The following is a 15,445-nucleotide window of genomic DNA, read 5'->3' as shown; positions in this document are numbered from 1 at the left end:
ATTTATGCTGGCGCTAGTAAAAGTATAATGGAACTGTATAGTAATTACCATTTTGTATTGAATTTACCAGCGTAGAATGGGTACGATTTGTACATGGTGGTTGTACACTTTTGTTTTATTTAATAATAATCTTTGTTGTAGAAATGTTACTTACATTTCTGCTTCTTCTCAATCTTAGTGCTTGCACGGATTTGTATGCACCTGTTAATCGAGCTACGATTACACGTGTAACTGCTGTTGTGGATGCATGATGTAGCGCATCTGTCTTTGAGTATTCTCGGAATGATGCAACAAAACAGACTTCAGAACTGAGCTTAGTTTCTAATTAAATGCTAAGTATAGTAAGTATGCGTTCTTTGTTCGTTTTTTTTAAATATTCCTACTTCCGTCTCCTGCCGCGTCCGAGAAGTGTCTGTGCCGTTTTGTATTTCAATATCAATCGTATTGCAACGATATCATTTTAAGAGCAAAGCTGGGAATCGTCCTGGTTTTTGTCAGTGCCTAACACTACACAGGCCTCCGAGTTGGATGACTAGATCTCACGGCGATGGGTGGGGGGGGGGGGTTGTTTAAATTGCGAACAAAAGGCTTGTTACCATAGCGACCAATGATCGTACAACCAGAGTGTGGTTTCGCATTGGACTGTTTCGCGTTTGTCCTTAATTTGTTTCTCCTGTTCTAACAAAATCCAGTTAAAATATATTCACAAAATTATTCCTCCCGAACAACGTCAGGTTGTCCTCGTATTTAGTGCGCTGCTGCTGCTGCTGCTGGAAGTGGTGGTACTCCTCGAAGTAGGACAGCTGTGTTGCCGTCGGAAGTGACTTGAACGGATGTGCGGTAGTCATGCCGGAACTGCTCTGGCTGGCAGCACTGGACACAGCCGAGCTGGCAGCAATCGAAGTGCAGGCGCGATTGTAGTGATGGTGATGGTGGTGGAAGCTGCCTGCATTTTGGTTGTAAAAGTACTGTGCTGCCGCTGCCGTGGCCGCCGCCGAGTGGGCGGCAAGATGATGTCCCGTTGAAACGGATTCGGCGAGTTGGTGTTGCTGCTGCTGGTGCTGTTGCTGCTGCTGATAGTGCTGGTGCTGTTGCTGGTGCTGCTGCTGCTGGTATTGGTGATGCTGATAGGACTGGTACGGATGACGGTGGTAGTGTGCTGGCAGAAGACTGCCGTGACCGACGGACGATGCAGACGAAAGTTGTGACGTTTTTTGGTGTCAAGTAATCAGCGCTTGCCCGTTGTTGCCGTGAACGCGCATATGACGGTTCAGGTTGCCGGATTGTGAAAATCTAACGCAGAAGAAAAAGGGAAGAAAGGTGAGTGGATTTGTTCGAATTATGCTGTTGCTTTGCCTTCTACAGCTGCTCCTGTGGAAGGACAAACACACACATCAAGCTACCAGTGGGCCCCTTACCTTAGTAGACAAAGTTTGCACTGGTACGGTTTTTCGCCGCTGTGTATCCTCAGATGCTTCGTCAGCGTGGAACTGTCCGAGAACGCCTTCTTGCACGCCCGGCACCGGTACGGCCGTTCGCCAGAGTGCGTTCGCATGTGCGTCGTAACACTGGAGCTTTGCGAGAAGCGCCTATCACAAATGGGACACCGGAACGGTTTCTGGCCCGTGTGCGTGCGGACGTGTGCGGTCAGGTTGGCCGCCTGCGAGAAGCTCTTGTTGCAGTCCGGGCAGCGGTACGGCCGTTCGCCCGAGTGTGTGCGCAGGTGCGTCTTGAGCGTGCTGGGCCGTGCGTACGTCTTGCCGCAGAGTCGGCAGAGATTTGGCTTGCTGTCACCGCCTGCCGCACCGTCACTGCCACTGCCGCTGCCGTCCTCCTCTTCGTCGTCCTCGCCAATGGCCGCTGTCCGCTGGTCGACGGTGTCCGCAAAGCCCAGACCAAGCACACGACTTTCGGCCTTCATCTTGAGGGCGGCCGCGAATCCCACGGCGGATGCCGCCGCCACAGCAACTGCCGCAGCCGAGGTGGTGGTTGTTGGCGGCGTGGACTGATGGTCCACGACGGTGCCAAAGTCGGGCGGGGTGGTGCTCTTTGGTGGTGTGCAGTCGGCGTTGGGCGATACGGCCGCCGAACCCGACTGTGAGTGGTGATGGTGGTGGTGATGATGATGCTGCTGCTGCTGTTGGTGCTGCTGGGGATGATGGTGGGCATGGTGTGCATGTTGGTAATACTGATGCTGCTGGAGCTGCTGTTGCTGATGCTGCTGCTGCTGCTGTTGCTGCTGTTGCTGAAGTGTTTGTTGTTGTTGCTGGTGCTGTTGGAGATGTTGCGCTTGCGCTTGCGGCAGAACCTGTTTCTGGGGAGTCATTGTGGAAGAGCTGCGCGACGAATCGTGCGCCAGCGGAGACAGCGAGCCTCCGGAGGCAGGCGGAGGGGGTGGCTGACTTTGCGGGCGAAAGTCCGCAGTAAAGGAGTAGGTCGTGCCGGGAGGGTACGGCACCGGGCTGAGCAGTGGCGGATAGAGCACGTTCACGGACGAGGCGGCATTCTGCGCTCCCCACTGCATCTGGGAGCACTGCATGGGGACGGACGCTTCCGCACCGTACCCGTGCATTGTCATGTTCATGCTGACGTTGACGCTCATGCTGGGATACATCGGAGGAGCGGAGTGTTGTGCGCAGGACGAGTCGTAATAGTTGGTGCTGTAGGGGGCACCCGTCTGCGATGGCATCTGGTTGTAGTGCGCATGCGATCCGTGCCCATGGTGACTGGCCGGCGACAGCAGCATCTGCGGATGGACGGTGTACGAGAGGGAGGCCTGCGGGGTGGCAAAGCTCTGCCCCTGACCGATCGGTGGCGGGTCTGGGCTCTGCTTCAGAACGGCGTGCTTCAGCGACAGCAACACGTCCGCAACGTCATGCGTCGGACGCTCCGGTCTACTGAGGTGAGAGGTAGGAGAGGGAGGTGGTATGTTGAGGTAAGTCCTCTTCGATATGCACGGTAACGGAAAACGGGGACGATTACTCACTTGTAGGAAGCACCACAGGGAGAAAAGGGAAACAAGCTCGGTAGTGGATCGATGTCCAGCGGAGGCAGGCCGGGAAATGTGCTCATGTCCTCGCTCCAGTAGCTGCCAAGGTTGCTTTGTGAGCTGTTTGAAAGGAGAAAAAAGGGTTGTGAAAATGACACAAAAGATGCTTGCACTCGTTACCTGCAACGTATTATATATTGTATATTGTATTATTAGTTAATTTGTCCCAATTAAATAGCTTAGCCAAACTAAGAGACCACGTGGGGCCTCAACCGAGGTCTCGAAGGGCTCCGAAGAAAAAAACCCGCTCACAATTCAATTTGCCTCTCAATCCTTCTCTAGTTTAGAATTCCTCATACAAACTCTCACTCTTCAGAACGGTCTGCATTTGTGTGACCGCTTAGGGTCTCCATTCGTGGTAATAGGTCAATGAGCTAAGCAAAATAGTTGAAGTACTTCAGGGTGTGGAAAAAGGCATTACGGCAAAGGAAAAGAAGACTGATTCTTAACCATTACCGGAAGTGTATCTGATCCTAAACACAAATTCCAAATCTGTAACTGCTCCTGAAACCATAACGATACTGGAACTGGTCTTGAAACCTTTCCAACCCGGGATATGATTCTCAACCCATTTCAGTCCTGGAACTGATTCCGAAATCATACCGAATATGTAACTGATTCTGAACCTTTATCGGCCTTAAAGCTGGTCTTGATATCTGGCCAAGAACTGATACTCTTCCCATATCGGAATGAGAACAGGATCCTGAATCCACACTGGCGTTGGATCAAGTCGGAAATCCATATTGGTCCTGAAATTGTTATTTGAACCCATAAAATTACTGTACTTGATCCTCAAACCATGTCCCAACCCATACCGCTTCTATGATTAGTGCTTACTCTGTACTAATTCTTGGAACTGGTCCTGAACTCACACCGTTGCTCGAATTTATACATAACCCATACAGGTCCAGGAACTGATACTGGACCTATAACGGTCCTGAGATAGATTTCCCACGCTTATCGGTCCTGTCACAGATCTCCAATTCATATCGGTCCTTGAACTGATTCTGAATTATTCCTGTCCTGGAAGAGTTTCTGAACTGGTACTGGGACTGATGCTGCACCCATTACGATATTGGAAGTGATCTTGAAGCCATGCCGAATCTGAAACTGATCGTAAATTCATGCCGGGATCTCCTTCTACTGTTTTGGCATTACAACCAACAACGGTACCTCTTGGGTACTAGTGGGCTTGGCTTACATTGACTTACTCACTGTCCATAGCAGGATAGTCAGTCTTACGCCAGTCTTACGGGCACGGTCCCCATTCGGGACTTGAATCTATGACAGGCATGTTGTTAAATCGTACGAGTTGACGATCATATCACCAGGCCGGCCTCGTTATCCTTTAGCAGAGTTTTTATGGTTTTATTTTTTTCATCGGGAAATCGGCATGATGCTGGCAGCAATGCGCCATCGTTTCTACCGGTTGTTATGATATGTTGTTTTCGCACTTAATTTAATCTGATTTAATTTGAACACCGCGGTTCGACTGTGTTCTAGTCGAACGTACAGCGACGTGACCGGGCAGGCCGCAAATTAAGCCCCATTCATGCCGTCCGAGGTTCGCATGCCGATCGGTTTACAGCTTCGCCAATGCATCTTCAAGACGAGTAACTCGATAGCGCCTTCCGCCAAGGGCTCTCCACGCTTACCGAGTAATCCATGCAGCTGCATGGATGGACACAATTTGCTCACAGTGGGTCTCATTGGGGAGGAAAATAGACTCGCCCTTTCCTATGTGCGACGATTATTTCACACGCAAAACCACCAGCTACGGCAAGGAAAGTAGAGAAAATTGTCTCCGGTGAAGAGATAATTAAAATGAAATGCTATTCCTTTGACAGGAGTACATAATCTAATCTAGCGTGAGGTGAAGTTGAGCTGAACCGGGGGGAAATTCACACGGTTGCCGAGTGAATGCGAAAACTAGCGACCAGCCCCAGAATCGAATGTCCATTGTAAAACTGCCGATCGGTTGAAATAATTCCCGTTTGGAAGGGGTTCGGAGGGTCCGGAGTCGCCCATCCGTTGTTGGTGGGACATTCATTCACAGCGCAAGAAGCGTGCGGTTTACCAACTGAATGACATGTTTTATGCTGCCCATGCTTCTCCACCCAGCAACGCCCAACATGAAGCATAGGTTGAGGCAACCTTCTCCATTCCGACCTCGCCGTCTCCCCAGCACGCAACGCTGCGCAAAAGCTTCTAAAATTATTTTCCCGCCATTTTCTTCCTATTCGTCGTCAACTATTCTTTTCCTGCTCCCAGCTGTTCCTGCTCCCCTTGCCACACCATAATCCCGGGTCCCTACCGGGTTTGCTGCGACGGTTTTGCATTGTGGTTTAAGTCTTTTTTTTGTGCGTGTGTGCCTGCGCCTAAATGTTGCGCCTTTTTTTTTGCGCTGCGCTGCCGAAACTGTGGACACTTTTGTCCCTCTTTGTGACTTTCGGGAGGGAGCTTTAGAGTTGACTTTCGTTTCGCATCAATGTTTTACCTCAGTACACCGCTGTGGTCGAGACAGTTTCCGCAGTCGCTGAAATCCGATCCGTGCAGTCCCGCAAGGGGCAACGATGCTGTGTTCTCCTGACAGCTGGAACAGCCACTACCACCACAGGACGATGGGCATTCCTAGAAAGACAGATGGCCACGGAGAGAAAAGGTGGGTGAGTATGTGGTGGTCAGTATGTTGACGTTACATTTATTATGATGCATGCAAAAAGTAGATAAAATAAAATAAAATAGAGCCCGTGTGAATGTGTGCTCGCACACGGACCGTTATGAATGGATGGATGATGGGCTTTGCCTATTTTATTGTCTGCTGTGCTGATGTTTATTTAAATTAAACTTATTGCATTGATAAAAGCCAGCCAAAGTGATCGGAAAAGCAATCGGTGTGTCGCGTTAAAGTTTACTTGGAGTTAGTTACGTTTAGTAAGCACACTGTACAATGCACTTTTTGCACGTTCACTTACACTTTCTTGACTCTTTGTTAAGGGATGAGAACTTAAAGGGATTGGATGCTACGGCACCCTTTTCGGACGGGCACATTGGAAATTGCTACTGGATTCCACACGAACCTGTCTATAATAGGGGTCCGTATAGTGCGATTTCCGTCACATTAAGTCCTCTTCCCGTACGATAGACACTCTATAGAGGTGTCCAAGCCAAAACTTGTCAGATGTTTTACCATTTCACCAACGAGGTTTTGAATGTGTTGAGTGCTTCAAATTGAACCAGGCTTTCTCCAGAGCTTCAAATATTTTTTACGGTTTGTCACGTCGCCCTTTTCAACGTTTTGGTCCAGAATAGACTACACATTTTCAATAGGATTTAAGTCTGAGCTTCGGAGTGACCATTCTAGTCGTATGGTACGCGATGCACCGAAGTAAGCAATGGTTTTGTGAGCTTAGGATCGTTGTATTGTTGGAGAATAAAATTGTCTTACAATCCAACTTTACGTGCCGATTCACAGACCACGCAAAACATCCCCACACCATGATATTGGCACCTCCATACTTTACTGTTTTTTTTATCGGCCAATGCCTCTCCGGGTTTTGTCCAAAATCGTGTTTCTCCCAAAGAGCTCGAACTTGCTCTCATCACTCCAGAGAACTTGTAACAAACTGTGTGTTTGTTAATAGAACTGTCAGGCATACCAACTATAACATGGCCGCAGCAGAATGGCGGCCCATGTTGTGTTTATAAGATGCAGAACAAATATTGCAGCTATACTCTAATTGTTCATAGTGCAATTTTGCTATACAATCATAAACCGTTCTTTTCCTTTGCCTGTCACAAAATGGGTGGTAAAATAGCGGCATTGATGCTATTGCGTAAACGTTCCGCTCGGGACACGTGGACACATGCTAAATGAGCTTTGCCTTCCATCCTGCCTCGACAACGGCCGACCTGTTCCACCCACTGTCGACTGTGCTACCAGTAGTAGTAGTTCAACGCGGAATAAACAGATTTATCCGTCGCCATGTTGTCGGTTATTATGGGTGGCCAATTCCGGCGGCATAGATATTCGCAAGCTCTCACCGTCTCTTCACAGCTTTTGCGTACGACGGGCCGCGGTTCCAGGAACAAACGAGCACCGATTCAAAATATAATCTTATTAGGATCGTAAAAAAGGACATGCCGTCACGTGATGTGCTAGGTCCGTGACGTATCGGGGCGTTGGCGCTAGCAAAATAGGAACAAAATTAGCACACTGCCAGTACACTGTCGTATACTTGCACATTACGTTCTATGCAAGATGGCCACTGATGGCTGATCCAGACCGGTACTGTGGATGAGCTGCCGACCTAAAACGGTTTGATTTGCTTAAACCTGTAACTCAGTAAACATCGATCGGGGTAAGGCTGTTACCAGTGGCCAGCTTCGATTTAGGTACAATGTGTTCTCATGATGTAAGTAGCTGGTCGTTGTTTGCTTTTCCGTTTACCTATCTGTCTGTACGGTGACCACCACCGGTTACACAATATTTTGTTACAACACCATCGCGTGAATGTCTGTTTTAAGCCATTGGCATAACAGTCTTGTGATCAGCTTAGCAAAAGATGTACACGCTTGAAAGCAATGTACGATACTTTGTCTCCTTTTGGCAAAAGCAGCGATGACACCACAAAGAATTTCACACGCTTTTTTCTTAAAGGTCAGCAAGAGCTGTACAACGAGGTACAATATTACTGCAATACCAGAAAACTTGTATTATCAAACCACATTTTTCATTTTTGCTCTTGTCCACTTGCTCGTGTCCATACAAATGCTCATTTGATTTTATTTTCGGGAACTAAGCCTGCCATATTTACTTGTATGCTAGGGATTGATGTCCTGTTCATATTGCACGATAATAGAACCCAGGGAATTGTGAAAAGAACTCATAAGCCTGATATTTCGATGTTTGAATTATATTTTTGAAGGGCATATAATTTTTAGCCAGTTTAATTTATTCCGTTTGGTACACAGGTCCTCTCCATGAACTACAACCATACACAAACCTTGGCTAAATAAAATCATTATCAACTCATGGAACTTTGAATGAAACTTTTTCATTATAATATCATTTTTGCACTGCATTTAAATCAATACTGCAATTGATTGAATGAATGAATCAAATTAAATTAAATTAAACAATGTCATCTCAGACACGCTCATATCGCTGCACTAGCTGGAGGAAATTGTGCTAAAAATGAACAAATATGGTTTTATGTTTCATAAACTTCATAACTTCATAAACTTTGTAATCCAAACTGAGAATGATAGCAACTATCCTCTAAATGCCGGTGCTTTTGTCTGTTATTGAATACAAACTCGTTGTTTTGAATACGTTCCACACAACTCAAACAACTGTGTTTCTGTAGAACTCAATTTATTTATATGATAAAATTTTATACTATTTCAATTTGTTTTCTCTAACATCATGGTAGATTTTGGTAGCCTATCATGCTTTAGATCAACTTCCTTCACTGTTGACCGTAATAAATAAAAATGACAATGTCTTTTTTGTAAGATGGTAGTTTTTTTGACGTTTACTACATTTTGCGAACAGTTTTTATTTATAATACATATAACACATGGTAATAAGAAATGATTATTTCGAACGATGAATGATAACCATTCACTTCACTACAATTCAATCAAAGGAAAACTAAAGTAAAATTGTATCTGAATCCCAAATAATGTTTTAACAATGTTAGATTAAGTAGGGCAGCATTTCACAATGGTAATGTATAAAACTACTAAAGGTGTTATTTTTTAGAAATCAATTATTCGTTGACATTGATTTTAGTTAATTGTATTGTACGTGCTATCAAGAAGAAACTTAAGAAAGAAAAAACGCAAAACTCTACTAGTACTGAAACAACACATCTCATCCATAAGATAACGACATCATTTCCGAAAAAATGGCAAAAAAAAATGAAAACATTTATTTTACACTAAACATTTTTTTCATGGAAGAACTTATGCACAACGTACTGTTACGCTACACTACACTACCCACAAAACCAATTCTGCAAATTATACTAAAAACCCACACACTTGTTTGATCTTCATATAGCACCAATCGTTTTATCTTTCGCAACCAACCAGTGCAATGCGCAAAGTTTCACTTTCCAAACTGGGAAACACTTTACGAATAATTAAAATTAACCTGTAAATTGTTTCTAATGCTCACACACACACACACTTTCTATGGCACTGGGTAATGATAGTAACCGAGACGCCGTTACACGACGCGTGACGATGAACCACAACCGAAGAACTAAACCGGAGCTATGGTTCACAAAAAGTAATGCTGAGATTCGTCACAATAAATGTGAAATTTCAGATATTACAAATCGGGTGAATTATGCAAAAGTGAGAACAGCTTTATCCTACTGTGCAGAGCTATGCGCGTAAAGAAGATAGGCGTAGAAACTCATTTCGGTCGTCGGTATGTTACAGCGAGCATTACATCGAGCATTGCAATTCGTTCGCGGTGTCCTGCGCGATTCAGATGCTGCGAAGAAAACCATAAAACACTCACACACACGAGCATTTGGACTCACCTGTGGACTGTCGAGGGGCATCCCGAAGAGGGGATTGTTCGGGACATAGCCCGTTTCCGGCTCCATGGGAGTACTATCCGTACTCCCACATGATATATACATGGCTCCACCTTCGTGTATTTGATTGAACTCTGCAAATATAGGCAAAAAGGCGAAAGTAAAATCATTAAATTACAGCACACACTCCATCGGCGGTGCTTAACAGCAGGAACCATTTCAGCAGGATCTGGCAGCATTTTGAAGTTCAAGCATTAGCATGCTGGGGCGTGGGTTGCAGGGATTCGTGATGCTTCTGGATTGGTAAAGTGTCGTTCGATGTTACATCGAAACTCTTCTTTATTTAATATGTTTAATGTTATTGTGTATTTGAGATGTGCAAACATATTTTTCCTCTTGCGAATTTGCTTGTTACGTACAAGCATTTCATTTGATTAGAACTCTTACACATGCCTTGATAATAACAAATCGAATTTTGAATCAAACAAAAAATATACTGATTGTTGTACGATTGTTAAGGAGTTATGTTAGCCATAAACGAGGTAATTATTAATGGTCCAATAATAAACGCAAATTTGCCCTGTTGGAATTTAATTCGTGAATGTCTGCCGACCGGTGCAGGTCACGGCGGGTGTACGGCAAGCTTATTTTTGCAGTGTACACCTCAATCGAACACGCCCCTTTCGGCGGAAAAGGGGGCGTAACTTGCACTGCTAGAGCGCTGGGAATTATCTGTTTCCGTTTGGTGTTGGATTGCTTAACATTTTATTAATCATTTGGGCTACCGAAAGTACCGAAACTAGCCTGCCAGAACAAAACAATTCAAACCATTCCTTACTTATTTTATAAAAATTGATTTCATTCATTTACTTTACAATCTTTAAACGTGTTAAAATCCTGTACTGTTTGGGTCGGAAAACAGGTTTTATGCTATTCCGCTCAATTCTTTAAGCATATTTGTTGATATGTATGTATTACAAGTTCTTGGACTAATTACATAAATTATGAATGAAACAAAACTAACGAAATTAAATTGAATTGATTAAATATGAAGGATTTTATCGTTATTGATCTGCAAAAAATGTCGGTTTAACAAAATTAGTAAGATAAATAGGTGTTTAAATTTTTGTAATCCAAAGTTAACTAGAACATCTCTAATATGGTTGCTCGAGACAGCGTATCTAATTCAAGCTTATTGCTCTCATATTCAGGTATCGTTTTTCGATTATATTTACAGTATATTTCATTGTAATTAACTTTTCCACACATAAACTTTGCCTTTTTACTTTCTTATTCAGAAATAACACACGGTTTTATTATTTATTTGCAACACACAACACATTTACTATGCTTACTATCGTTTTTTCAACATCCGCTAATTCTATGCAATTGGCAAAATGTTTCATTATACCTGCAGTTTTCTGTCTATCGTAATTCAAAAAAGCTTTGACAATTAGCTCTTAAAATGTTATCACTTTTATTTTCCTTTTCTTCGCTTAATTTGCTTATATTGTTCTTATACTGTCTAATCTAGTTTTTTACCAACTGGTGACAATTTTCGCTGGTTGCTAAATTCCTCCTATACAGTGCATCTGTGCTCGATATCTTTACACGAAAGAAATATTAATATGAGATTCTATGCTTGGCTAACATTTTTTTGTTTTTGTTGTGAATATTGTCTAGGAGCGTTTTAAACCTCTTTTCTAGGCGACATCGTTTTACCAGGGGATACTTTAGATAAGTTTGGGACACTTTCTTGAATTTTTCTGCATGAAATGAACTTTATATGAAGGGAATTAAACTCTATAGCACCATATTTGGAGTGTCATATTGTAAACTCCTATTGCAGTCGTCCAAAAAAGGTTGCGTAGAGTTCACTTCCTGTCATAACAAGATCATTTTCCTTTCCAAGGGAGGGTTTTCCAAGAGTTCTCATAGCTGTGGGACAATTTATTAACATTTTCTTTATTAACTATTTTTATTGACGTGAAATGAACTTAATGTAATGGGAATTGGATTCTCTAGCACCCTTGTTGGACAAATCCTTTAGGAAATTCCAAAGAGCCTGTTCAAAAGGTGTGCCATAGAGTCCAATTTCCAACACATGAATTTCCCTTCCCATAGGAAAGAGTCAAAGAAGTGTCCCACAACTATGAGAACCACTGGAAACCCCTGTAAGTTCCCGGCATAACAAGAAGAGATCAAGAAAATGTCCCTAAATTAAGAGAACCAAAATTATGAATTATGTCCCAAAATTATTATATTAATTAGGCTTTTCGATACTGGATTGACTCATAACGTTTGTACACAAGACATTCAGCCTCTTATTATGCCATACTAGCAGAAGTCGGAGTTTATTAACATTGATTTCTTCATTAAATCAATGCTTGGTCTATGTATCTAGTGTATCAATTATGTATGGATATGTTGAAAACACTAATGCTCATTAATCCAAAGCAATACTAACCCAGAGTGAACGCGTTACTGTGCTCTTCCGTGTGAACCATCCAAAACGCACGAGTACTAGTGAGCCACCGCAAACCACACAAACAAATAACTTAACTGCTCAAACAAGAAACAACACAAAATGGAATGGCATTCAGTCGCTCCTTCTTAACATAGACAGCATATTTAATGCGCAAAACGAACATGCGAGAAATCAGCTTAATCCAGCAAATAGCACCACCCATAAACCGTACACATCGGAAGTCAACCGACCAGTAAGTATCATAATTCACTCGCTTTCACTTCCATTAATCGATCAGCGGATCGCATCCTGTACAATTGTAATGCTCCACCGTACGAAGGCACCTGGGGTTCCGCAAACACTTTGCGATCACTTGTATAGCTATAGCTTCCTGTTTGCACCGATTGCACTTGCACCACATGCACTCTCCGCTGCACTTTGGCGTAGATCGGACAGTAACATGTCAGTGTGCCGCTTTGATCGCTGTACCTTCGCATCAAGGGCATGATGTTAGAGGGTACGGTGGCGAATGCCGCTTATTCCATTTGCTTCCGATTTGCCCTTGCACATCATTGCATATTTCGCAAACGAATTAAACACTTGTGCCAAAACACAACACCAGGCAGAGTTAACACTGACGCAACCAAAAATCGATATAGTAGAAGCACGAACGCAGGTGAAAGGGTTTCATGGAAGGTGTGGAAGGATAGGATAAAAACACAGTCGAACGCAAAGTGCCTAAGAAGACGGTCGACGACACCGACGAATACGTCGATACTCTCGGAAGGACGGTACGGTAAGGACTGAAGGACGGTTTCGTACGATGAGCTGTTGGAAAACTTTCCGAAAACTATCCCTTTGCAACCGGACGGACACAACACCACATCGGCCCTTTCCAACCCCTCCTTTGGCATCGCTCCTTTGACAGACACACCAACACACGCCGCTTCGATCGGATAGGCTGGTCGAGCGCTGTTCGATTCTTCCCTTCTTCCCTGTATCGTCGCTGACGAAACAGCGGAACGAAAAGAGCGAAATACGAGGCAGGAAACAGCGTGGTCGGATCCCTTCCATCCGCCAGCCAACCAACCAACCAACGAACGAACGAACGAACGAAAGAGCGGCGCATGCATGAACAGGAACTTCTCTTCACATTGTAGTGTCCAACTATAGCATAAGACTGCAAGTAACAGGGACACACTAAAACCACACCAGCAAACACTGCCACCTCCATTTTATTCCAGCCGGCCAACAGCAACGACACGACCACGACCACGACATGACGCTGTTAGGACCAACCGGCAGCAGATTCGATGCAGCTAGCATAAATGTGACGAATGCGACAGGGTGAGGTAGAAGGGAGGGTGGGGAGGAGGAGGAGGGGTTCTATGTTACACGATATGCAAACAGTGACAGTGGGGATTATGAGGGGAAAGGAGAGAGAGAAATGGTAATGTGGAGTTAGTTTGCGTGCTGGGGCTGTCTTCACTCTGTCCTTTGTAGTGGTGATGGTTGTTTTTGTAAGCTGAATACTGCCAATGATGTGACCAGCCTGCGCCATCGGTACAGTACGTACCGATTTTTTTGTTAAACTTCCAATACCATTCCAAATAATATTCAAAAGATCATATTAAGGATCGCTCTAAATTTCGTTCCTATGAAAAGTCGCTCCAAACATAGATCAGTCCGCTATATCAAACTGCAATGTTAGCACTTTTTCAATACATTTTATCAATATCCTTCCGTTTCCTCACAATCATGCAGATTTATTTATCGGAGAACGGCAAGAATGGTTATTCACCCTTTTAATGTAGGAATGAGTTTAAAGAATGCACTGAAATAAATTATCCATACATCTTCAATCTTACATAACCATGAATTATGGGGCATATATTTTGATTTATTGTAAACATCATTTTAATCCATTTAGATATTGACGATATTTCTCAATTTTTTAAACCCGAATATGCTACAGAACAAATATGTTGGTGGTAAATGCTAAAAATTGCCTTCTAATAAAATGTGAAAATGAAAGATCTTTCAACCTACTCTACCTCATGTGATATTTGTCAACGATCGATCATGAAAAATAAAAAATACACTCAAATTAATTCAATATATTTATTCTAGATATAAAGTAGAAGGACATATTGCAAACGGCAAAGTTGCTAGTTTTGTGTACAGAAGACAACAACGACTTAAATTGCTTGATAAGAATTTTTGAACGTTACTGTATTCATCGTTTTCGTCACTTTCTACCCTTTACATCTCTATCCAGTTCTACTGTTTGATTGTTCTTCTGTTTATATTCACTTCAAACCTTTTTGCTCATCATTCTGCTCATTACCCTGGGATCGATAACTTATTTGATCCTTCCAAGCGAATGGCTTGCTACCTCCTCGTAGGCACCTGATGATACTGGATGATCACCAACCTGGATGAATTTGATACTTCTTTTCTTGCATTTTGCTTTTTCGATTTACTTCTTAAAGTGTTTCCTTTCGATCGGGTAAAGCCCTCACGAACTCGGACCACGAAAGCACACGAAATATGTCCTTTGCCGGCAGTCTTGTATCCGCAGGAAGTCCTCTACATTGTAACAGGAACTTCCTGTGACATTTCGTTGCTGCTGTATCCAAAACGATCGAATTAATGTCTATCACACTATCAAAGAAAAGGGTTTGGAAGATATCATGACTCTAGAGAGAAACTATCATCTTACAATTGTTTCCTTGTTTCGTTCTGTGCTACATTGTGCTTGACAAGCTTTATCATCGATTGATGTAAGCTGATGAAGTAGCACCAAATAAAATATGTTATCAGCACACGAGGCTTGTACTATCAGCTAAAGAAAAATGACAGATAGAGTTTCAATGGTTTTGATAATTGTGTTGATACAAGTATCTTAAAATTAACGACGAATTGGTATTTTTTTCTTTCGCTCCTTTTTGATCTGGAGTTTTTTCCCGTTATGTTTCTACGCTTTCCTCGATATCGAGTGACAGAAAGCGCCCCCGTATTCTCGAACGAAACAGGATACTTGCATCAATGCCTGATCTCGTCAAGATGCTGCTGACATGCGGAACAACTCGGGCGCTTTCTTCAGCGTCAGACAGTGAGCGGCCACGGCGTCAGGTTGTTTCTTGTACGTCCACACGGCACTACGGTGACGCAAACCTTCATCCTCGCAGGAAGAACAAAGTTCCGTGAAGTCCGCGTCCTCTGCGATATACAGTCAAGTCTGTGCACTCCTTCCCTTTCCAACGGCTGACCCTCCATCGTTCCGGAGGACTTGTCCAGTCCTTTCCCCCTTGCTATCGAACGGCTGTGCCTGATCGCCTGAACGTCCACAGCAAACGGAGGATCAACAAAAAC

The 15,445-nt window shown here is 43.7% G+C and overlaps 1 protein-coding gene across 3 annotated transcripts; it reads right to left on the bottom strand.

Annotated features, from left to right (window-relative positions):
• Window positions 1-46: 46 nt before the first annotated feature.
• On the bottom strand, window positions 47-13,356 carry LOC120949109 (protein glass-like). 3 transcript variants are annotated; one of them, XM_040366123.2, is made up of 6 exons: window positions 12,071-13,356; window positions 9,607-9,737; window positions 5,547-5,680; window positions 2,987-3,109; window positions 1,419-2,897; window positions 47-1,293 (listed from the first exon to the last, which is right to left on the bottom strand). In XM_040366123.2, exons 1-6 carry the CDS (start codon window positions 12,108-12,110, stop codon window positions 1,221-1,223), a joined length of 1,980 nt encoding a protein of 659 aa, XP_040222057.2. In that variant the 5' UTR covers window positions 12,111-13,356; the 3' UTR covers window positions 47-1,220. The 3 variants fall into 3 exon arrangements, with proteins under 3 accessions (XP_040222057.2, XP_040222058.2, XP_040222059.2); XM_040366124.2 differs by having other exon boundaries at window positions 1,419-2,894; XM_040366125.2 differs by lacking the exon at window positions 47-1,293 and having other exon boundaries at window positions 1,415-2,897.
• Between the last annotated feature and the right edge of the window lie 2,089 nt (window positions 13,357-15,445).

This window comes from Anopheles coluzzii, chromosome 2, assembly GCF_943734685.1.
Source record: "Anopheles coluzzii chromosome 2, AcolN3, whole genome shotgun sequence".
Taxonomy (NCBI): domain Eukaryota; kingdom Metazoa; phylum Arthropoda; class Insecta; order Diptera; family Culicidae; genus Anopheles; species Anopheles coluzzii.
Note: the sequence above shows the minus strand (reverse complement) of the source record. Positions and strands in the feature narration are given on the sequence as shown.